Source organism: Echiichthys vipera, assembly GCF_963691815.1.
Source record: "Echiichthys vipera genome assembly, chromosome: X".
NCBI classification, from domain to species: Eukaryota; Metazoa; Chordata; class Actinopteri; order Perciformes; family Trachinidae; genus Echiichthys; species Echiichthys vipera.
Window position 1 is genome coordinate 38,185,531 of NC_139825.1, and position 25,273 is coordinate 38,210,803.

General features: G+C 41.8%; 2 protein-coding genes across 2 annotated transcripts; one reads left to right on the plus strand and one right to left on the minus strand.

Moving 5' to 3' along the window:
• The first annotated feature begins 8,665 nt into the window (after positions 1–8,665).
• rab7a (RAB7a, member RAS oncogene family) lies at positions 8,666–22,457 on the plus strand. Its single transcript, XM_083938859.1, has 6 exons — positions 8,666–8,981; positions 15,103–15,165; positions 15,383–15,509; positions 16,502–16,720; positions 19,054–19,182; positions 19,299–22,457. The coding sequence occupies exons 2-6, from the start codon at positions 15,113–15,115 to the stop codon at positions 19,392–19,394; spliced, it is 624 nt and encodes a 207-aa protein (XP_083794985.1). The 5' UTR covers positions 8,666–8,981; positions 15,103–15,112; the 3' UTR covers positions 19,395–22,457.
• Positions 22,458–22,527: 70 nt separating this feature from the next.
• Positions 22,528–24,675, minus strand: hmces (5-hydroxymethylcytosine binding, ES cell specific). The gene is made up of 7 exons (XM_083939857.1): positions 24,578–24,675; positions 24,228–24,436; positions 23,991–24,134; positions 23,657–23,881; positions 23,220–23,374; positions 22,942–23,134; positions 22,528–22,851 (listed from the first exon to the last, which is right to left on the minus strand). Exons 2-7 carry the CDS (start codon positions 24,414–24,416, stop codon positions 22,663–22,665), a joined length of 1,095 nt encoding a protein of 364 aa, XP_083795983.1. The 5' UTR covers positions 24,417–24,436; positions 24,578–24,675; the 3' UTR covers positions 22,528–22,662.
• Between the last annotated feature and the right edge of the window lie 598 nt (positions 24,676–25,273).

Consider the following 25,273-nt stretch of genomic DNA (forward strand, 5'->3'; position numbering starts at 1 on the left):
GTTGATCCAGTACAGAAGTGCCAAAAAACTGCAGTTTTCCAGCAAGAGTAGTTTGCACAATATAGCAGTTTCTCATTGACCCCCATGTTAAACAGGCCGATTTTCAAAGCATAATTAAACCTATTTAGGACTTGTTAACAAAAACACATGCTAGTCTGTATGTTTAGGTCATGTCTCCATTACTACACTGAGGGGAAGGGGCGGGGTGGGGGTTGTTTGTACCAGGCTAGTTTTTATTTTATTGGAGCTTAAGGTTTATGAATAATTAAGGATGCAGCCTCTTGAGTGACAGTTAGCCTCTGTCCCTCACTAGTTGTCAGGATAAGCACGCTAACTCCGTCAGCTTGACCTCGACTGCGGCCATTGGTGTGGAGGTGTTTCCATAAATGACAAGATGGTTTGCACTTCGATCGACTGTACAAACAGATGGTTTAGGAACACACGGTAACGTTAGCTTGTTATGCTGATTAATAGTCGCACTTGCACCATGACTTGCAATATAGCCTACTATCGATGGCACACTAGATGCTAATCTGGGGCACCGGGAGGATTTGGACCCTGGGGGTCGGTGTTTTACAGTCTATGAGCATGGTACTATGTTAAATATCAGTTTAAATCATAGATTATAAATGCTGGATTAGAAAAAAAATTCCCAAACTTTATTTCATATCATAGTCTCGGCAAGAGACATAGGACTCCCACTTCCGTTTATCTAGTAACGTGTTCTGTTAGCCTAGCTCCTGGGCGATGGAGCTAATGTCGCTAATTCTGTAAATGTAACCAAGACGGACTTATCTCCCTCCCCCAATGTCACTTCAATTACCTTTTTTGGTTAAAAAGAAATGAGGAGGAGTCAAAGTCTGACAAGATAGAAGAGAGCAACTCTACGTCACATAAAAGGCTGCGCCCCCTTTCAGGTGAAAACAAAGGAGAAGACCTCAGTGTTTTGTGGGCGTTAATATGAAAAACAGGAGTGAATACTCAGTTTATGAAAATAAATTTGATCACATTTGAGGAAATACATTACAGTCTATGGTAAACACAGTAATATTTCCAAAGGTATTGATAGTATGATGTCTGAAAGATGCAGTGAGTGTGTGCGTCAGAGAAAGAAAGACAGTAGATTTTCACCCTCATTTAACCTCAGGTGGACAAAGCATTGGCTGTTTGTTTAGTTTCACAGAGCTAAACTAAAACGACAGTATTTTAACGACAGAGATAGGGTTGTCATAGGCCTGCATTTCCTGGTGCTTCAATGAGGCAGGAATAAATGTGTGGGCTCTATATACATCGCCCCTCTGCAGCGATGTATTTAGATGTCTGCCTGACTAACGTTAGTCTTTGCAGGAGGTTCCTAGGCCGGTTAGCATAAAATAGGCGAAATCAGGACAGATAGGGGCGGAATTTGTATTTACCGCCATTCAAAGCAGGCAGTGTTTTCACCCAAATTGGGGCGTGGCCTCATGTGTTGCTCTCTTCTCCTATAGAGGCGAAAAGGATTGGATCAAGTTAAAAGAGCGGGCCCCGGCGAAGAGGCTACGTCCATTTTTTATACAGTCTATGGTCGGAAGCGTTTGGAAGGGATTGTTAAATCTGCAGGAATCATGTCCTTTTTTTTCCAACTTATTAATAAAATCATGTACAAACAACATGGCTTACATCATGTTTACATTCAAAAGGAGCTGGTGCAAAGAAGAATGTAAACATAAGTCAGCTAGGGCTTTTCTCACAGAGCATATTTTTCAAATAAACTGAAAAGTTTCATTGCATATTTACTTTTCGTTATGTTAAGGGCTTTGGTGAAAGAGAAAAGCTCGTTATGAAACACATAGAACTTAGGTTTCACTTTTCATATATTTACCTTTGTGAATTCATCCCAGGATTAGTATATTCATTATTGACCATAACAACTCCATAAATAATGTCTTTTTGAGAAAAGGGTTCCAGTGGGATCTTTGTGTGCAGTCCAACAAGTCCTCCAACCCATACGACCACATAGGTCGTTTGTTCCTAACGACAGGCTGGTGCAGTCAGTCTTGCATATCAGTCCAGAGTGCTTCAGAAAACATGCACTGAAAAAATAAAGGATCAGAGGTTTCAATATCATCACAAAATTCACATTTGTTTGTTTCAAAACCAAATCTCTGTTGTAACAGTTAACCACATGGATACACACCATTTAAATTTTTAAAATGGATTTCTTTAGCTTTTGGATTCATGGGGAATTTTAAATATTTAGAGCGTAAAGAATTTATAACATCTTTGAGGAAGATTTGTTTGATAGAGTTTCAAAAGACAACAAAGGATGTGTGAAGCATCTTTCTTATTGTTTTATTAGAAATTTTAATGGACCCATGTCCTTTTTTGGTTTGTAAAGAGTGACGCTCCAGCTGAAAATAATATATTTTTAGTTAATCTCATTTTAATTCTTGTGTAAAGTGTAAATTTGCCAAAGTAAACTGTTATTGTTATTACTGTTATTACTTCTAAAATCAAGAAAGCTATCAAAACTATAAATCTGTGCTTCCACTTTTAATTTTCATAGCTCATATCCCCTGGTGTATCTTACTTTTTACCCTTTTTTAAATCATCAATATCATTTTTATCTCTATTTATGTATTTATTTTGTTATGTCTATTTGTCATCCAATGGTTATTAATGTGAGGCTCATCATATGGTTTGATGCACTGTTAGTCTATTTTGTAAATGAATAATAAAGTTGATGAAAAAAATCTGCAGGAACTAGTAAAAATCTTTTTTAATCTTTTTTATTGCAAGTGCAAACTACAATACAAATAAGTACATTTAAATCTAATTACAAAAGTTGTTGCATTCAGAACTGAGCGTAGCACTTCTTACATTGAAAAAGAATAGGATATAAACAGAACAAAAATTGAAAGCAAAGCAATAGAAAATAAATATATAAAACAACAAGTTCTTTTACAGGGGATCAGTCAAAAGTAAAAGTTGATAAATCTTCAGGAACAATTATTAGAGATCATCTAGAAACAGTTGTTAATTTGTTCTGGCTTTGCTCTCACCCCAGAAATCTATGGGCAGACCTTAGCAAATATATTCTTTCACTATAGATTTTTAGGAAAATGTTGTTTTGGGTTTCCATAATTACTCCAAGAAAGACGGAAAATGTTACTTTTTAATGAATCTGTTTTTATTTTATAACATATTCATAAAATAATTTATGTTTTTCAAAAGGAAATGGAGCTTTACTTTAAGGTAATCACCAAATCAGGAAATGAAAAGGCTATTAAAACCATTGACTTTTGCTACATGTATAACCTTGTATAATGAACCCCAGGCATGTTCTCTGTATTACCCACTCTTCCCTGCATACTAAATGTATCTATGTCAACCTCTTTTAAATAAAGCTGTTGGAAAAAAAAAAACATTGGAGATGTTTTTTCTTCTTCTTCTTTGGGGTTTAATGGCAGTTTACATCCATTATGTTGCATTACTGCCTCCCTCTGTACTTACATTGACATTACATGACATCATCTATACCTTTCCAAAATCACAATCTTTTAATGAGACCTGATTCTGTCAGGAATCTCAAAATTTGTTCTCTGCCCTCCGCTGATTCTCCATATTTCAATATTATCTGTACATTTATCACAGTTTTTCCAGCCCTCCGAAGTCCATCTTTCATTACAGCCAAGGTCACCTTACAAAATGAAACAATAAAAACACTCAGTCATAAAAGGAATAATATAATCTGACAAAAGAACTACATACTAATAATACTTATAGTAGTAGAAACAAAGAGAAAAGGCTGGGGTCAATCCAGCTTTAACAGAGAAAATAAAATAAAGGGAGTAGGCCTGCCTGAAAAGGTGGGTTTTCAGGTGAGACTTCCTGCACATGCACAGAGCATGCTCCACAGCTTCCCTCTCCCAACATTCATCACAGTTCCCAGTTGGCTGTTTCCCCATTAAAAGCAATGTTACGTTTAAATGACAATGACCAATTCTCTTTCTGCTAAAAATCACTTGTATTCTTCTGTTACAGCTTCTATTATATTCTCTTCCAATTTTATTCTGAATCCTACAAAAAATGTCTCCCTTTGGTCTCCTCATCCAAATACTGGAAATGTTTTTTTCAGAAGATACCCCTTTTAAAATAACCTGAATGTTCATGAAATGTCTATGGTAGTGGCCTTCCTGTGTCAGTGTATCGTCATGGCAGTGAAATTTATTTTTTGTGGCGTATGACAGACTTCTGTAAATACTTTTTGTGGCATATTTTGCATCGCATCAAGTCGAAATTGCAGAGTTTGGAGAAACTGAATATGGGGTATTAGCAAATCTGTTATTATTAATCACATTACATTCTATGTTACTGAGAGGATTTTGGTAATGCAACAAAGACTGGTTTGCCAGTAGGACGTCCTTTGCAGTATAAATAAATATCTTGGTCAAAGTCTTATTTGAAAACTTAAGCACATCAATCTAACAATCAGAATCCAGGCCATAGACAGTTGTGGTTTCGTTTAGGGACAGCCTGCTGATCACACATTAATCAGCTATCCTCTGCTGCACATTGACTGTTGAAGATGACATCACCCATAGCCATAACACTGAGACACTGGGTCCCAATCTATCAAATGGGGTTCGCAACAAACAGTTTTTTTTAGGTGGTGGATTTGCATTTTATTTCATTTAATTGTATTTGATAAATAAAAACTATTAGAACAATCTACATCTATCTGTACACCTACTGGAAAGAGGGTGGAACAAAGAGGATGTCAAGACCACTGTCTTTCATGTCAGTGCACTGGCTCCCCAACTGCTAACTTGTAAGAGAGTAACACAGCTGCAGACATGTGGTTTGAATTAAGAAGGGGTCATCCCGTTCCCTGGGCCCTATGTTCTCTGGTTGCATAAGCCTATGCCTCTGCTGATTTAATTCAGCATTTTCTTAGGGTTAGGGGTTACGGTTAGGGTTAGGGGGTAGTTTTAGGGTTCTATAAGTCTATTTGCAGTGGAATTCGGCACTGATTGTGAAAAAAATAACAGACCAGGGAACAAAGGACCCTTTCTGTGAATAGCAGAGAACATCGGACCGTTTTCTTAAAATATTGATTCGGAAAATATATTTTCAACATTTCAAACATTTTTTTTCAGTTGTAAATCTAAAATGTGAAGTCTGGAAATACATTTGTTCCATTTTTAATAATTTAGGGTGTTGGGTATCATTGTTTCCTCCCGTCCCCCCTGGGATCTGCACCCATGGGCAGTAATCATAGCAGCAGGAGGAAGAGGGGACTTTTCAGTTACACTTTTGTCCCATGGATGCTCCCTTTCAAGTTATGCTGGCCAACCATTCCTAAAAGAAAGAAAAGTCATACTCTTTTTGCAACAGGATTGTAGATGATCTGTAGGTCGATTTTTTGTTCTGTATAATCATTAAAAAATAGTCACTGTTGTTCACTGGTTTAATGCTCAGCTCACTGGTTTAATGCTCAGCTAGTTTCAAAGGTCAAGGGTTTTCTGTTCCTTTTCACATGCATCTCATTAGACATAATGAGATCATGACATTTATAGCTTGCTGGTTGCTAGCTTGCTGGTGTTGTTTTCACCTTTTGAGTCGGTATGTCTGTGCGTGTGTGTGTGTGTGAGTGATTGCTTGTGCGTGAAACCTTCTTCCACACCTACTACTACTACACACACACACACACACACACACACGCACACACACTTCTCACCCCAGGCAAAATAATTGTTTAAGATACAATCAGGAACTTTACATGTGTGTAGTTGAGACCGAAATAGGTCAGGACGTCCTTTAGGCCACTGATGTGCATAGGGCCCCCCATCGTGGCCCAATTGTTGAAAAACGTGCCATCTAGGAGCCAGAACTCATGCTAACATGCCCTCTTGGGAGCCAAAACATGTGCTAACATGCCCTCTTGAGAGCCAAAACTCATGCTAACATGCCCTCTCGAGAGCCAAAACTTGTGCTAAAGTGCCCTCTTGGGAGCCAAAACTCCTGCTAACATGCCCTCTTGGAAGCCAAAACTCTTGCTAACATGCCCTCTTGGGAGCCAAAACTCATGCTAACATGCCCTCTTGAGAGCCAAAACTCATGCTAACATGCCCTCTTGGAGCCAAAACTCATGCTAACATGCCCTCTTGGAAGCCAAAACTCATGCTAACATGCCCTCTTGAGAGCCAAAACCCATGCTAACATGCCCTCTTGAGAGCCAGAACTCATGCTAACATGCCCTCTTGGGAGTCAAAACTCATGCTAACATGCCCTCTTGGGAGTCAAAACTCATGCTAACATGCCCTCTTGGGAGCCAAAACCCACGCTAACATGCCCTCTTGGGAGCCAAAACTCATGCTAACATGCCCTCTTGAGAACCAAAATGTGTGCTAACATGCCCTCTTGAGAGCCAAAACTTGTGCTAACATGCCCTGTTGAGAGCCAAAACTCATGCTAACATGCCCTCTTGGGAGCCAAAACTCATGCTAACATGCTCTCTTGGGAGCCAAAACTTGGGCTAACATGCCATCTAGAGAGCCAAAACTTGTGCTAACATGCCCTCTTGGGAGCCAAAACTCATGTTAACATGCCCTCTTGGGGGCCAAAACTCATGCTAACATGCACTCTTGGGAGCCAAAACTCATGCTAACACGCCCTCTTGGGAGCCAAAACTCATGCTAACATGCCCTCTTGGTAGCCAAAACTCATGCTAACATGCCCTCTTGAGAGCCAAAACTTGTGCTAACATGCCCTCTTGAGAGCCAAAACTTGTGCTAACATGCCCTCTTGGGGGCCAAAACTCATGCTAACATGCCCTCTTGAGAGCCAAAACTCTTGCTCACATGCCCTCTTGAGAACCAAAACTCATGCTAACATGCCCTCTTGGGGGCCAAAACTAATGCTAACATGCTCTCTTGGGAGCCAAAACTTGTGCTAACATGCCCTCTTGGGAGCCAAAACTCATGTTAACATGCCCTCTTGGGGGCCAAAACTCATGCTAACATGCACTCTTGGGAGCCAAAACTCATGCTAACACGCCCTCTTGGGAGCCAAAACTCATGCTAACATGCCCTCTTGAGAGCCAAAAGTTGTGCTAACATGCCCTCTTGGGGGCCAAAACTCATGCTAACATGCCCTCTTGAGAGCCAAAACTCTTGCTCACATGCCCTCTTGAGAACCAAAACTGGTGCTAACATGCCCTCTTGAGAGCCAATACTCGTGCTAACATTCCCTCTTGAGAGCCAAAATGTGTGCTAACATGCCCTCTTTAGAGCCAAAATGTGTGCTAAAGTGGCCTCTTCAGTCGCAAAGATGCGCTATTTGTGCCCTTTCTTTTTCCTTTTCGCTCCTGCCCTTCAAAAAATCTGTTCACGCCACTGCATTAGGCCCCTAGCCTTATTTGGCTGTGATCCCTTGGCATCATGGTCTGTATTTATTTCTATATTAGCAGCAGCCTGTGGAATTGGGAGAGGTATGGATTATGTACTGAATGATGTATACCAATGCATGTTATCTGCCAGATATACTGTATGTCCTTAAAACTATATCATAATGCATGCCATTTATGTTTTTGTGACTTGTCGGGGTCTTGTTTTTTTTTTTTTAATTGTCGGGTCTTGTTTTTTATAACAAAAATGATTAAACAATAACACAAAAATATCAAATACAACAAATCAGACATGTACTCAACATAAAATTGACAATGGACAATGCATTGAAAATAGAGAATAAATAAATACATATAGATATATAATCATATGAAAATATTATTTTCTATGAATAAATTAAAGATTTCAAGGGTTTTAATACTTTGTTAGAGTCCACAAATTTGAGAGACTTTATATAATAATAGGATAGTTTTTGTTACTTTACACCTATGCAAATAAAATTTGCCCTAAAAAAATCAATTAACAATAAATTGAATATTATATGCCTCATGTTCAAAATACAGGAATACATTCCTACACTCAATTCTGATGTTACAGCACATTTTACCAAATGCATACTGTGATATTCGAGACCAAAAGGAAACAGAATGAAAGCAAATATAGAAAACATGCTCAACGATACTGGTTCATTGTTGCAAAAAGTACATCTATTTTTAGTGTCTAGGAATTTGGAAAAATATAGATTTGTAGGATATATGTTGTGTAAAATTTTGACACGTACTTCCTTAACCTTATTGGTAATGCAGAACTTATATGGTAATAGCCACGCCCTCTGCCAGTCGGTACCAATAAAAGCTTTTCCTCTCGGAGTAATATTCCTTCTTTCAAAGATTGCATTACGTAAATGTGTGTTATTACATTTAGTATTTAAGATCTTAATACCATTTATCGTCAGAAGGGGTTCAATTCGCAGTGCTTCTTGAAACTGAAGGTGGCTTTTCATTAAAAGGGAAATACCAAGAGGGACAGCTTTCACTATAGAAGTCTTTGCCTGTTATCGGAAATGATTTAACCATCAGTGTCAAAAAGATCACTAACAAAAACTATACCTTGATCAACCCAATTTTGCAGAAAGATAGATTTTTTTCCTGACAGTAATGTCTTTGTTAGTCCATATGATGGCTTTGTGTGTAGCATAATTTCCAAGCGCGGTCTCGTGGAGCAGGGCGTGTCCAGCGCGTGACGTCAGGCCTCTCCGCAGCTTGTTTTGGAGGAAGTGAGCAGAGAGGCTACAGCTAGCACGTTAGCTCGACAGGAAAAGCGAGCGTCAACGGGAACAGGGCGAAACAGAAACAGACCATTGTACCCAACGACGGGAGATACACATCCGCAGTGGCAGTGTTGAATTTGATAAGTAGAGTCAGCTGCGAGGCCAGCCATCGGAGATTATTGAGCCGCGGACGCTGTGAACTTGTTGTTTTCTTCGTTTACAGAGCTGTTAGCTCGTTAGCTGTTAGCTGTTAGCTAACGCTTTCAACAGAGGCAGAAGAAAAGTCCACTTTTGATCTTTTTCACCGCAGGATCACCCCCCAGGTTGGTTTGTAGTTGCTTTATTTGACGGTTTTATTAACGATATATATTGAATGTTTAGCTGTCGTCAAGTAAATTTGACATTTGTTAATAAATCTGTCTTTTAAACTTAAAGCACAAATTCACAGTGTCACTAATGTGGTCATTATTAGCCGACACTTTATGTAAAACGCCTGTCTTTAGTTGTGTATTTAATAATGACAGTGATTTCTTTCATTTTCTGTTAGCTATCTAGCATTAGATCTCCGATTGAAATGTGTTTTATACCTCCTGATCCTGCTAGTGTGTTTGGTATATTTATAGTTGTTAGGTAGGACTCTGCTTCTGTTTTTAAAGAGGAAATATGTAAAACCAGATTGATCATAACCACGGATTATACCGGTGTGTGTATTGTATGTAGCTACAGTTTTTGCTGTGCTAATCACGCCTGCCAAGTCATGGTTCCGTTAGTCCTGTGTTTTAACACCATGTGATCAGTCCCTGACACAGTGTCATGGGGTGCAGATTATGACAGCCGCCCGCATCGAGAGCCCTTTACTAGTTTTCCCTCATAATAGCATTTATGTGGTTTCAAGCCGTTGCTTTTATTCGCATAAGTGGCTGTGAACGTTAAGTGTTGTGTGGAGAAAACCTATAACAGATATTTTATTCAATGATGCTTTCTCCGAGGTTTAACCTCAGTGTAATGAGTCAAAGCCCTTCGGTAATAGAGTTTGGACTTTGGTCATTACAGCTGTATGAGGTGGTTCATTATTACAAAGCACACTCGTCGAAGTCAGACCTGTTTAATCTGGATTTTAGTACAAAAATAATCAGTACTTTTGATTAACCAGATCATAGTATTGACAGAGATAGGGTTGCATTTGCCAATGTTTTCATTAAGGAATGAGACATTTTACATTATGCGAAAACAGTGGGGAAACTGTTAGGATGCATATTTTGTTCATTCGGGATCTTATTCAAGGAAATATAGAGTAGTCACTGGGGAAGGACAATACCATTTGAAGAAGAGCTGAAGATACCTAGTTCCTATAATAAGCGCATCTGTGTTTTTCAAATTAATAAATAAGATGTCGGAGCTACTTATCTGTAGTTTAACTCAAATTTTTTAGGTCTGTTAGGTTTTTAAAGGTATTTATCACAGTGAGTTAACAAATCAAGAGAACAAAATAGACATATTAACAAAACTACTTAAAAAATAGTGAAGAGCAATCAGCTATTGATATTCTGCAGAAAGGGAGACCAGGTTGTAATTGAAAGCCATTAAATTTCCTTTATTGATGAGCTTTGTCAGTAGATTGAGCCAATGTTTATTGAGAGCTTTGATCTGTCTCTCCAGTTTAGTAAAAAAAATTTTCCTGGCTACAGGGAGTGCTATGAGATAGTTTGGAGATTTTGTGGTACTGTGAGAGAGGAGAGATCGCCTAAAAGAGAAATGGAGATTTAACTTTTTTTGTCAGACGGCCACATGGCTCGTGAATGTTCACATTTCAACAGCCACTCCATGGTCTATTGTTTTGTTGGCTGGTGAGTGACGCAAATCTAAAAGCCAGTCTGTGTTAATTTTGTGCCCTGATTGAAGTGCGCCACCTGCCTGTTTGGTAGAACAAATACAGGTCTCAGTTGAGAAATCCTCATGATGCAATACAGTATAGACATGTTTTTGGAGCAACTGGGTGTGTGTTCCATTTTCTTATTTCAATGTACTGTAATGTTCAGCGAGGTACAAGAAAGTACAATTTATATTTGGAATTAAACAATGTGTATTTTCCCATTGTGTGGTTTGTATAAAAATAATATGATTTTCACAAAATCAACACTTTACAGTACGATAAAAAACAGCTGTGGTGCTTAAAATAATAGTTGTCATCGCATCGACATTGTGAATTCTTTGTTTCGTGAATTGTCTTTAGAGCCTCGTGGTACAATGTGGTGCAGCATGTTGTTTTACCCCTATAAGGATTGCACGTATATCAGACGCTGTACTTTCTGGATTGATTCCTGGAACAGGCTCGTTTCATTGGAGTGTATTTCGAGACGCACACAGGCCTTTTCATCTTTCAGTAAAACCTGTTATACCATGGTCTGGGTGAATACTCGATTCTGATTGGCTGAAGGGTGTAGGTTAAAGGAAAGACGTTCCGTCAAATTGCCTGATGACAGTTCTAAATTATTGCGCTGGCTCAAGCGCTAGATGGTAACCGTGTCAACGGAGACTCAACTTTATTTGTGGGTGTGTTGCGGGTTTACACCAACCACAGCCTCCGGAGCACAGCTGTCGGTCGTCTCTCTGACGCCGGTCGTCTCTCTGACGCGTAGGCACAGTAGCTTGCCAGCCATGGCCCGTCTAGGAGAGGTGGGCTTTTGTAAAGCACGTTTGCACGTGTACAAGCACGAGCTTGCGCACGAGCACGTGGCCTACGGCAGTTCTGACGTAATTTTATGTGCGTCTATTTCGGACATAGAAAAAAGAAGGACGGACCATGCGTTGACATTTAATACAATGGCAGCGAAAGGTTCACGTTGGTGTGATGCAGTGGTGGAGTGGTTACTGCAGATTTGGTCAGATGAAAATATTCAAAAACAGTTGGACAATTCATTATGTGGCCAAAAGATTGCGCGCTTTTGTAAACAAAGCGACGCATCACGATTACGTCAATCAATGCGTGTGACGTGTTATGGCCTGATGACATAGGCAGGCAAGAAGCGTTCGCGCCGAGGCGAAAAGGATCAGAGTGACAATAAGCTAACATAATCAAATCAAAATAAAGCTAACATAAAATAAATCAAACAATGACTAAGTGTGACAGAGTGCAACAGACATTGTGGATAAGCGTAGGTATATACAATAAACAACAATACCACTGTGCACTTTAGCAGCATATTGAAATAAGATAAGTACAAACTAAATAAGTGATAAGGAGCGATAATTGAAACAGTGTTAAAAATGTAGCAGCATTTCCTACAGGACTAAGTTACAGTAAGGTACAGTAAAGTGTAGCAGCCTTTCTTACTGAAGTTTACAATACAACTAGATAAAGTGATGCAGTGGTGTTATAAAGTGACAAAGTGACATTTTCTCAGGATACAGTGTCTCCACTGTTCCTTACCTGACCGGGGGGAGATGAATTATACAGTTTGATGGCCGACGGAAGAAAAGACTTCCTCCGGCGTTCAGTTTTACACCGGGGGAGAATGAGTCTGTGACTGAAGGTGCTTCTGCTCGAGGTCAGCAGCTGGTGGAGAGGGGGAGAGTTGTTGTCCAGGATGCTGTGCAGTTTAGACAGCATCCTCCTCTCAGACACTGCCACCAAAGAGTCCAGTTTGACCCCCAGGACGGAGCCAGCCTTCCTGATGATCTTACTGATTCTCTTTGCGTCTGCTGCCCTCAGTCTGCTGCCCCAGCACACAACAGCAAAGAAGATGGCACTGGCTACCACCGACTGATAGGACATCCTCAGCATGGTGTTACATACATTGAATGACCAGAGCCTCCTCAGGAAATAGAGATGACTCTGGCCCTTCTTGTAGACAGCCTCAGTGTTCTTGGACCAGTCCAGTTTGTTGTCCAGGTATACTCCAAGGTATTTTTAATCCTGGACAAAATCAACAGTCACACCGTTGACCCATCTCGGGTGTGGGGGCAGATTTACTCCTGCGGGAATCCACCAGTAGCTCCTTAGTCTTGGTGGCGTTTAGAATCAGGTGATTAGCTGCACACCAGTCGGCGAAGGAGTCCACAACACCCCTGTATTCCTCCTCCTTTCCCTCACTGACACAGCCAACAATTGCAGAATCGTCAGCAAACTTCTGCAGGTGGCACGACTCAGAGAGGAGCTGAAATTCTGATGTGTACAGGGTGAACAGTAAAGAGGGAAAGAACAGTTCCCTGTGGAGCTCCAGTGCTGCTGACCACAGTGTCAGACAGTCCGTCCTGCAAACCTGTCAAGTAATCCGTAATCCAGGAAACCAGGGGAGGGTCCACCTGCATCGCCGTCAGCTTACGTCCCAGCAGAGCAGGCCGGATGGTATTGAACGCACTGGAGAAGTCCATGAACAAGATTCTCACTGTGGTTCCCGGTCTGTCCCAGTGGGCGCAGGCACGGTGGAGCAGGAAGATGATAGTGTCCTCCACACCTAGTCTCGGCTGGTAGGGTGTCACCAGGGCTGGAGGTTTGGAGGTGGATGGTTGTGGAGGAGCCGTCGGGGGGGGGGGGGGGGGGGGGGGTGGTCCAGAGCCCTTTCATCAAATCTGTTGAAGAACAGATTCAGCTCATTGGCACGTTCAGTACCACCACCTACTGTCTGGCTACCAGATGGTTTGTAGCCAGTGATGCTCCTCATGCCGCTCCACACGTCCTTTAAATTGTTCTGCTGGAGTGCTTGTTATTAGGGAAACAGCGTACAGTCGCTGTAGGAACAACGCTGTCCACACAGAAATTGATGTACCCTGTTATGCAGTCCGTGAGATCATCAAGGTCCTCACCATGTGAATCACAGAGCAAATCCCAGTCTGTAAGTTCAATGCAGCCCTGTAAAGCTTTATCAGTCTCCTGTGACCATCTCCTCACAGTCCTGGTGGTCACAGGAAGCCGCTGGACTTGGGGCTTATACAGGGGCTGCAGGTGGATGAGGTTGTGGTCCGATCTTCCAAGAGGAGGAAGGGCAGTGGAGCTGTAAGCCTCCTTAACATTAGCATACAGCAGGTCCAGTGTCTTGTTTTCTGGTGGGACAGTCCACAAACTGCTTGAAAGTGGGCAGTGTTGCAGCCAGAGTGATGTGGTTGAAGTCCCCAGATAGGGTGCCGTGTCTGAAGGCCCGCGACGGCGGTGTTGATGACATCACTCGCACGCGCCGCGTTTGCAGTCGGAGGAATGTAAACAACCAGGACGATCACGTGTGAAAACTCCCTCTGCAGATAGTATGGCCGCAGACTCAACTCAAGCAGCTCAATGTCCGGGCTGCACAAACGCTCCTTAACAGTAACGTGTCCAGGATGACACCACTTGTTGTTAATAAGAATAGCAAGTCCCCCACCTTTCCTCTTGCCACTCTCACGGTGACTCCTGTTCGCCAGAACAGTATGAAAGCCGTCCACAGTTACGTTCGAGTCCGGGATGTCCTCGTGGAGCCACGTCTCTGTAAAACACAGCACACTGCTCACACGATACATCCACTGACTCTTCACCAGGGCCGCCAGCTCGTCCATCTTATTAGCCAGCGACCTCACGTTCCCCATGGTGACGGAAGGGAGAGATGGTTGATATCCCCTCTTCTTTTCCCGGTGTTTACGTCCAGCCTTACATCCTGTACTTTCTCCTCAGTTCTGTGGGGATTTCAGGCCTCTCCCGCATCAGTGCCGTTGGTGTTAGCGACAACAGCTGTTCCCGGGTGTAAACAATGGAGCCGCCGCATTGTTGCGTCCAGAAAGAGAAGCGGTTGGCAAAAATAGTCCCAAGAATGAGACAAACGGACAGAAAACATGTAAGAAAGTTCACAAACATAGTTGGCTAAGGTTAGCACGACGACTTACAGGAAAAAAGCACTAATAAAAAGACAATAAATAAGATAAAATAGCTAAAAAGTGCAAAAAGGAGAGAGAGCAACTGTTTCTGGCTGCTGCTCGACTTAGCGCCGGAAGCGAGAGGAAGGGGGGGACAAGTACCCTAAAGCACGGGGCACGGTACAGACGGAGAGTGTGAGTGCGCCCTAAGGTTAAGCCATCATCTCACTTCCCACCACTGATCAAGTGCTGCGGGCGGGTTGCTATGGCCACGTTGCTTGGCAATGCTTGCATACGGGAGATATTAAATAGGCCGCTCGACTTGTAAAAAAAAAAAAAAAACATACAATTTTAACTCTAAAACACATTGAAGTATTATTAATTTGTTAAATATTTCTATCTTTTGTAGGTGACCATGGTATAAGCGGGATAATGCCCTTTGAGGTGTTTATTAACAGAAATGAATCTGACTTCGCGTCGGACGATTCACGTCATCCGATAAATATCGTTAATGAACACCATCGGGCATTACCCCTTACTTGGCTCATATCAAAATGGGCATCACTAGGGCAGGGCTTTATCCATCTTTATCTCCTCTAATCTACTTTTTTGTCTTTACAGCTGTGGCACAATGACATCAAGGAAGAAAGTACTTCTCAAAGTCATCATCCTCGGAGACTCCGGGTGAGTGGTGAGGGCAATAAGCATTGGTGACTGTTGGTTTATTCTAAAGAAAACTATTTAATCTGATCATTATACACTCATTATAATACAGCAAGCAAGGAATGTCTTTTGTGTTTCCCCGAACAATTAATCACAGTGACTTTTTTTGTTTCACTTGTTTCTGCCCATCGGGAGCTCTAAATATTGTCCTGTCGTTTTTTGTTTGTTTTCTCCTTAGAGTTGGGAAGACCTCGTTGATGAACCAGTATGTGAATAAGAAGTTCAGTAACCAGTACAAAGCAACAATAGGTGCTGATTTCCTGACAAAAGAAGTCATGGTGGATGACAGACTTGTCACAATGCAGGTACTGAGGAAATGATGCACTCAACCACGCCACACTGGCTTATCTGTCATTGAAACACAGTTATCATATCTAAAGCAAATGCAAAAGCTAATAAAATGTTTTGGTATTTTAAAATAACATGCTAATGCTCACCACCAACACTAGCAACGGACTGCCAAGGGTTTTAATGGTGTACCACCATAAGCAAGTTATATATCAATTAAGAAGAACACTTTTTACTTCACTTTAACGTTAAAGTTTAACTTAAGATGTTTAGTAACCACAACCCTTTTGTAATAGGTGTAGATAGTTTAACCCAGAAAAAAATAACTTTAAGGCTCAATAATGTAAATGTTTCCTTTTATAGTGATTTTAAAGAAATCAATAATCGGAATTCTTGATCATAACTTCCTTATGAAAATCTGAGTTAGTTGAGTTAAGGTTAAAGAATTCAGTTGAACTTGATTTCCAGAGCTGTGTAACTGGCCAGTTTCGCTAACTTTGATTTTTAATTTAATTTTTTCTTTTAACACACACAGCTCCAGACTTGACATCAGCCATAGCTAGGGTTTCAAAGGGGCGGACAATTTCCGATACATTTCTGGAAACTTTCATGAAAATTTCCATGGGGCTGTTAAGCTGGATTTTGGAAATATTCGGATACTGTACGTAGTCTTGCCTCAAATGTTTGATTGAGGTATAGCATAGATATTCTCAAGTGTACTTGCATGAAATCTAGTTGTTTTAGATTTAATACATTCCAGGTTTATTCCTGTTTATTCCCATAAATTCTTGTTACTTCTCGTTAATTCCCATAGAAATGTTCCTACTTTGAAAATTCCCAGAATTTCGCCACCCTAGCTACAGCAAACAAATGTTTGTTGGTAATTAGGAAGATCTTGTTAATGTGAATCATGTAAACAGTCTAAGTATTAACTTAATCTCTTGATTTACAGTAAGCTGATTATTTTGTTCCTGTAAACACACCCTGTCTTTTCTAAACTGTATCTCAGATTTGGGACACAGCAGGTCAGGAGAGATTCCAGTCCTTAGGCGTGGCGTTCTACCGTGGAGCAGACTGCTGCGTCCTGGTGTTTGACGTGACAGCTCCCAACACCTTCAAGACTCTAGACAGCTGGAGAGATGAGTTCTTGATCCAGGCCAGCCCCCGAGACCCCGAGAACTTCCCCTTTGTGGTGCTGGGCAACAAGATCGACTTGGAGAATAGACAGGTGGGTTCAAAGAACCACATTTATATTTGCCAGGGGTGTCATTATGTGCACAATGCGTTTTGTTTGTCTTGTTTTTCAAGAAAATCTGTTGTGGTTTGTCATTTTTGAGGCCTTAAAGGCCCCATGTTGTAGCAATTGAGATTCCCATGTCTTTAAAAAAAAACATTTATAAAGCAAGTTTAGGTGCAGGTAAAGAGTCGTTCTCTTTTGTCTGATGTTTCAAAAGTATAACATCAGCTATTTTAGAATATAATCGAATTGTCTTTATCGTCATTGTACCAGTACAACAACATTTACAGTACAATCCCTTAGAGTGCAGAAATAAAATAAAATAAAAACGACAAGCTTACACACCAACACACACACACACACACACACACACACACACTGTAGCAGCTTAAGGAGACAAAAACAAAAAACAGTGGATTGCAGAGACCTTGAGCATCATGTACCATCATAGGTAAAGGTATTTGTGGTGTTCAGCACTGTTATAGCTTTTGGATTAAAACTGTTCAAAAGTCTGTTAGTCCGAGCATTCAGAGACCTGAAACGTCTGCCCGGGCAATAACTAAAAGTGTTGGTGACCTGAGTGGGACGAATCCCATAGAATGTTCTTAGCCCTACTAAGACAGCAAGAGCTGTACAGTGCTTCCAGGGTGGGGAGTGAGCAACCAGTGATCTTTTGGGCTGTGTTAACAACTCTTTGGAGGGCTTTACGGTCAGCCACTGTGCAGCTGGCAAACCACACACACATGCAGTAAGTCAGGATGCTTTCTATGGAGCAATGATAGAATGACACCAAAAGTTTCTGAGTCAGATTGTTATTCCTGAGAACTCTCAGGAAGTACAGCCTCTGTTGTGCTTTCTTGATGGTGGTTGTGGTGTTAATGTTTCAAGTTAAGTCCTCCTGTATCTGCACACTGAAAAACCGGAAATACGTTACCCTTTCCACCTGTTTCCCCCCAATTAATAGGGGCTGAGTGTCCGTTTTGGCTTTCCTCCTGAAGTCTATGAACAGCTCCTTGGTCTTGGAGGTGTTCAGGACAAGGTTATTGTCCCAAGGTTATTGAACCCCATATTGACAGCTGCTCCACCTCGTTCGTTAAGCCGACTCATCACCCCCAGAGATGAGCCCCACAACTGTGGGATCATCAGCAAACTTGAAGGTGGCGTTGCTGAAGTTTTCGGGGGTGCAGTCGTGCGTGTAGAGGGTGTAGAGTAGGGGGCTCAGCACACAGCCCTGAGGCGAGCTGATGTTTAGGCTAAGGGCTGTGAAGATGTGGGGGCCTACCTTCACCCTCTAGGAGCGGTCTGACAGGAAGTCCTTGATCCAAAGGAAGACGGAGTTGGATATTCCCAGTTCTAAAAGTTTGGTCATTAGTCAGTTGGGGAGTATGGTATTAAATGCTGAGCTGAAGTCCACAAGTAGGAGCAGTGCACAGCTTCCCTGCCGCTCCAGGTGGTACAAAGCAGCATCGAGAGCTGTGGCGATAGCATCCTCTGTGCACCTGTTGGTTCTGTAGGCAAACTGGTGAGGGTCAACCTGGATGGGAGATTTGAGATAATGTGTGTAAGTACCAGTTTCTCAAAGCACTTCATGATGATTGGGGTAAGCGCTACTGGACAGTAGTCATTAAGGCTGCTGGTGGAAGTCTTTTTTGGGATTGGAATGATGGTTGAGGACTTGAGACAGGGAGCGACAGTGCCCTGGGAACTGAAAGCGGTGCCCTGGGCCCTGAAAGCAATGTTTCTCGCCCTGAGCAGGCACTGCACTTCTATTGTCATCCACGGCTTCCTGCTTGGGTAGTCCCGGATGCGCTTTTCCACAGTTACATTGTCTGTGCAGTATTTTATATTGTCCAAGACAGATGTTGTGTAATGCTCCAGATCTTGGTATTTAAAGATGTCCCAGTCTGTTGACTCAAAAGTCCTGAAGCTGTTCAGAAGCACCTTCAGGCCATGTTTTAACAGTTCTGGTTGTGGTAGAAGCACTTTTCCGAGAGGTGTGTATGCTGGTATTAAATGCAAGGTCATGTGGTCTGACTGAGCAAGGTGAGGAAGTGGTTTAGCTTTGAAGCCTTGTTTGACGTCTAGTGTGTTGTTTCCCCTAGTAGCACATTTGACATGCTGATGGAGTTTGGGGAGTGCAGTCTTTAAATCCACATGATTAAAGTCCCGAGCAATGATGTGAATAGCCTCAGGAAACAAACTTTGTTGGCTGCTGATAGTGTCATATAAATATCCGATTGCCACGTTAGCATTAGCATCCGGAGGAATGTACACAGCTGTTAGCATCACAACGTTGAACTCACGGAACAACTTTTGTGTTACAGGTAACAACCAAGCGAGCACAGGCTTGGTGTCAGAGCAAGAACAACATCCCATATTTCGAAACCAGCGCCAAGGAAGCAATCAACGTGGAGCAGGCCTTCCAGACTATCGCACGCAATGCCCTTAAACAGGTAACGGGCCAGCAAAAAACTCTACTACAGTTTGATCCAGTCTCGTGAACGTTGAGAAATAAAAAAAATTCAGCATCTGTTTCTGTGAAAGCTGCAACTGTATTGTCTGATTTCAGGAGACCGAAGTGGAGTTGTACAACGAGTTCCCTGAGCCGATAAAACTGGACAGGAACGAGCGAGCTAAGCCGTCAGCAGAGACCTGCAGCTGCTGAGGATTCTGAAGATCTTCGGGTGGGGGTCTGTCACTGCCCTCACTACCCTGTCTTGCCTTGTCTATATATCCCTTATCCCATGGCCCACTGTGTTGATCCCTGACGCCCAACATACGCGGCATCCCACTCATTGAGTATACTACTACACACAAACATGCTGCACTCAGCCCCTTCTGTATACAAAAAAAACAACACATTTTTTATTAAATAAGTCCCCTAGCCCAAAGAACACCTTAAGGAAACATTATGGAATTTACTTTGTATGATGCTTCTTACTTCCCAGTGTCCCATCAAATACTTTTTCATGGCAGTGGTGGTTTGGGCTAACCTAATTTTTTGGTTCCATATATATCGCTGCTTTCATAAATAGTTTTGGTTCTAACTGCTTTTATTTTGATAGTGTAGGTGATAAATCGAAGCATTATCTCTTCATGTGTTGGTGAGTAAAGTTAGACAACGTTTTTTGTTTTGTTTTTCATCAAAATTTCTTAAAGTGAAATTCCGGTGTAAAATCATCCCAGGTTCTTTTTCGGCAAATTGGGTCATCAAATAAGGCATCGAGACATTTTTTTGTGTATGAAATATTAACATAGATTTTCTGGAGAGTCACTAACAGCCTGCTGCCGCTAACACGGGTAAGCTCCGGGCTGCAAGTTTAACGCATTAAAACGTCTTTTTTAACCACTAATACTGCTCCGAATAACACCAAACCTCTGCAGTAGCATGATAAGAGTCCCTAAACATTAACCAAAGCACCAACAACATAGTATGTGAACGTGGAGTTTATTAAAAGAGTGTTTTTTAAAAGACTTACCTACTGGCCTCGGTACCAGTGGCTTATTGTTTTGAATCTGGACATTGAGATGCTGATCGAGACACAGGCAGAGGGATTACCATGTCTGCAACAAACCACAATGTTTACGTGTTTTGCTGGAATAAATCCTCAATGGGCTCCTTCCTTTTGGATTGCATTTGGTAATCGACTTGAATGGAGCAGCTGGTACCGGGGCCAGTAGGTAAGTCTTTCAAAACACTCTTTTAATAAACTCCATGTTCACATACTACATTGTTGGTGCTTCGGTTAATGTGTAGGGACTCTTATCATGCTACTGCAGAGGTTTGGTTCTATTCAGAGCAGTATTAGTGTTTCTTTTACTAGTTTTTCAATGTCTTAATGGTCTTGGGCCTTCTTATTTATCTGCAATACTTTTACTCGATCGACCCTTGCGCACCCTGAGGTCCTCCGGTGCTGGCCTTTTAACCATACCAAAAGTAAGAATCAAAACGCATGGGGAGGCGCCATTCGGTTATTATGGCTCCCGATTGTGGAACAGCCTGCCGGAGAACCTTAGGGCCGCAGAGAATGTTGATGCTATTTTTTAGTTTAAGCTTCTATTCTTTTCATAGTATTTTACTGTTTCGACTTTTTTATTCCCTCAGTTTTTAGCTTCTATACCTTTTTATCTTATTTTACTATTTTAGCCCCTCGGTTTTCCAGTGTTTCCTTCTGGGGGCCAACCACACCGGGAGTTGTCTCTGGTCCACCGATGCGGGTGCTGTCCCATGGACGGCCCTGGCCCGGGTTGCTTGAGAGCTCTACACCGTGGTGTGGAGCCTCCTGTCAGCCTGGGCTGGGGGGGTCCCTGTGCCATGGACTGTGATTCCTCTTGGTGTGTGCGACCCCCAAAGGTAGATTCTTCCTCACCTCAGATCTCGGTACCCAGCCATGTCTCTTCAGCAACAGCTAGTGTATGTGCGTGTCTTTGTGTATCTCTGTGTGTATATTTCTGGGACTGGGAGGTTTGGGTTTTCATGGTGTTTCTTTGTTGTTCATGTTTTGTTTCGTTTTTTGTTTTGCTTTTATTTTCTGTAAGGCACTTTGTGCTACTGTAAAAAGTATGAAAAGTGCCATATAAATAAAGATTGATTTGATTTGATTTAAAAAAAGACGTTTTAATGCGTTCAACTCGCTACCTCAAGCTTATCCGTGTTAGGCAGGGCAGGCTGTCAGCGTCTCTCTGGAAAATCTACGTTAATAGTTAATATACGAAAAAAATTGGCTTATTTGATGAACCAATTTGCCTAAAAAGACCCTGGGTTGATTTTACACCAGAATTTCACTTTAAGCAGTGGTGGTTGTTTTCTTACTTTCATGGCCTGCCACTGCTGCATGAATAGAGGGAGCACTGCTCCCCTCCCATTTTACTAATTTGTGTTGTGGCTTCAATTGGTTTATGACTCAAAAACCCTCGTTGGTTTCACATTACCTCATGCAATGTGAAGAAAAAGTCGGAACTAAAGTAGTGAAGGATGAGATTGTGAATGTGGGTCACATCAGACAAGTGTGTACAGGTTTTTTTTTTTCACTTTGCTGTTATCCACAATTACTGGTGAGTTGTTCAAACATCTCATTTTGGAGCCACAATAAACACAATTGTAGCTCAGGTTGAGGACATTATGTGAATCCAGACCCGGCTCCTTGATGTATGTTCCTAACAAGCTGTTTGGTGGTCCTCTATTAGGGAAATGGTTCATTTTGTAATCAGTTATTCTTGGTACAACATTTGATGTAGGAATGAACCAAATGAAGGCAGCATGTCATTCTACCTGATAGTCCTGGATGGAAGAGTTTTTGTCTCTCACTAAGTATAAATATCATTCATATCTGATGCTTTTGCATAGGACGTTTCTTTTCACTCAAATATTGCAAGATTTTGTATATTTGCAAACCTCTTAATCATTGTGTGGGGAAGGCAAAACGTTGTGTTGTAAATCTGACTCTGCCCGTCGATGGTGTTGGAAAACAATTTAAGTGCTTGACATTTCTTTTAACCGATCAGATCTTTAACTGTCTGTTCGTATTATGTTAAAACTTTGAAATGCATTATAGATTACAAGATAGAATACATACTGTAACTTTGAAAGTTGAAAAAAAAATGTGTGGGAGGGAGGGAAGTATAGGCATTCATCATTATTATATTAGTAATATGATAAATGCATAGCATCTACATTGTTTCAAAATGTCTTTGCTTTTCAAGTAATAAGGGTAATAAAAATCTTTGATAAAGCACGCTGTTTATTTCTCACATTTATTAATAACATTTCACAATTAAATGAAAAAGGTATCTGTGTAGAATATTTACTACATTCAAAACAGTTATAAACAAAGGGATATGTTTTACTCACAACTGTCAGAAAAGTAAAGTATAGAAATAATGCCGTAATGGTCTTTTAAACACTGCAGAGTTTCAAGTCCCTATTCATATCTTCATTTAGCTCTTGGTTTCTTACTGGCTCCCTGAAGCCACTGCTGAAGTGCTCCTGTAGATTTGCACGGAGCTTGTGTCTTGCCTTGCTCTTCTTTACTCTCACATGTGTCTGGCTCCTTCCTCTTTACAGTTGCACTGCTCATCAGCCAGTTCATCATCATCTTACTGCTGGCTGTGGGCTTGGGCTCCTAGGGGTCAAGGGTCAGATTTGTCAGCATACACCTCTCTACTTGCCAGACAATTAACACTTTTTCACTGTTTTCCAGTAATTCTGATACCTTTTTGCTGTTAAGATCCACTGGCTGAAGGCACTCTGGAGAGTTGTTGCGAGAGTTGTTAACGAGTGAAGAGACAGGATGGAAAGTTAAAATGTTTTTAGACTGGAGCAGTTTCAAGGCATCTAGAGACTTCACCTCCCCAAAATCCAGCCATCTTCTCACTTCTTCCTCTCCATCGAGGATTGCTGGCATCCTAAGACAACACAGTCATTTTAATATTTCATTAAGACAAGAAATTTAAAAAAAAAAAAACACATTTCCCCGTGAAGTATCCTTACCTATCATGGATGCTTTCCAGGTTTGGGGAAGCATTCACAGTGATTACACTGTATGTGTAAAGGGACTCTCCACCACCTGGAGGTGTCCAGCAGTCAAACAGTCCAGCAATAGTCAGCAACCTCCATCCAGTCCACTCACTTGGTGCTTCTCCTTCCTGGTCAGCATAGAGCAGAGGGGTAATGCCACAGGAATTAGCAGATCTTATGAAAGAATGTAACATATTTTGTTGGTGTGGTTGCCATTTTTTTACATTCCTTAGCCTGTGGCACCAGCAGCAAAATTAAAGCATGAGTTTGTATGTAGCACAGCAGTTTGAACACTAAAGGAACACCTGGTGGACACATGCAAACTCCTACACCAGATACTTTCAGCCATTGTGATTTCCTCCACAGCTGCATTCTCTCTACTTCTATTTGGGATGAAAGCAAATTTGAACCTCTGTCAAGTCAGGGGAGGATTCCTGTGGAGGGCATGTCGTCTGTGAATTCTCCTCCTTCTGAGCTGAGGTTGTGTGGTCATCCTTATCCTGGGTTTTCTCCTGACTGGTTTCCTGAGTCTGAGGGAAGTATATGAAGAAAGGCTGCTTGTCTTTTTCCTGCCTCCTCCACTCATAAAAACCATCAGCCAGAATGACACAGCGCTGCCCTTTTATCAGGGGGTCCTTTGTGAAGAAGAGAAAGAGATTAGATGCTCCACTCACTTGCACAGACACCAAGACATAAAACACATGAGAGATAATATATTTTAGCACTGCCTCAAACTGTATGCACCTTGTATGATTTCTTCTCCAATATATTCTCACTGCGGCAGTTGCTGGTGCTGTATTGCATCTTGCTGGGGTCATTCTCCTTGAACCAGGCAGGTACCAGACCCCAACGCATCGAGGCCAACACACACTCATCAACAGGAGCATCCTGAAGTCACAAAAATACACGAGCACGTATAATTCTATCCTTTACTTGAAACAGTGCATGCATCTAACTCAGTAACGGTACGTGTGTTGATACCTTATCAAAATGCCTCTGAGACAGCAGCACGGGACTCATAGACTGGGGGGTCTTGTTGTATGAGGGTCGGTATTTGTCCGCATCTCCATCCCTCCAGCGGGGCTGCCTCCGCCGCCCTCCTCGGTTCCTGTATGAGCAGGCTCGGCTCACCTCGTCAGAAGCGAGAGTACACGCAGTTCTTCCGCACATGTTGCGGCCAAAACCAACACCTGAGAAACAGGTTTGACCGGGTTCAACACACGGTAACGTAACTTCTTCTGCGTTAGCATGTTAGCTTGAGTTCATTTCCGGGAACAAAACATTTATTTTTTTTACTGGCTGTGAAGACACCGTTTTAAAACGTTGCTTACCTGTTTTCACGCTCTCGTAAACTTCCCCTCATTAGCTTTAAATTGTGATATGGCTGTGTGTTTGTGTTAGTGCAGGGATTTGTCTGGGCAGAGGCTTCCACGTGACGCCGTGACGTACACCCGCCGCCAGCGCACTAGCCAATCACAGCACAGTAAACACTGGAGGGGAGTAACGCCCCCTCCCGGTGGGTCTGCTTGAGCCAAGATGGCGACTGAACACAGATACAGTAATAAAAAATATATTTTTCAGCGTTAATTGCTTTGTTTTTTTTATTCTGAAAATTAATAAAAAATTAAAAACTATAATAGTTTGAAAGTGATGAGTCCCCAGATGTAATACTTTGTGGAGGCACCTTTTGTTTTGATTACAGCCATCAGTCTGTTTGGATCTGTCTCTACCAGCTTTGTGCACCTAGACTGGGAAATATTTCCCCATTCTTCCTGCAGAACTGTTCAAGTTCAGTCAGATTCTGTGGTGAGCGACGATGGACTGCACTCTTCAAGTCCATCCACAGATGTTCTGTAGGATTCAGGTCAGGGCTCTGACTCGTCCACTCTAGGACATTCACCTTCCTGTCCTTTAGCCACTTTGTTGTTTTTATGGTGCTGTGTTTTGGGTCGTTATCATGCTGGAAGGTGAACCACCTGCACAATTTTCAACTGTCTAACAGTGGGTGAACTTGGCAGCATCCATTT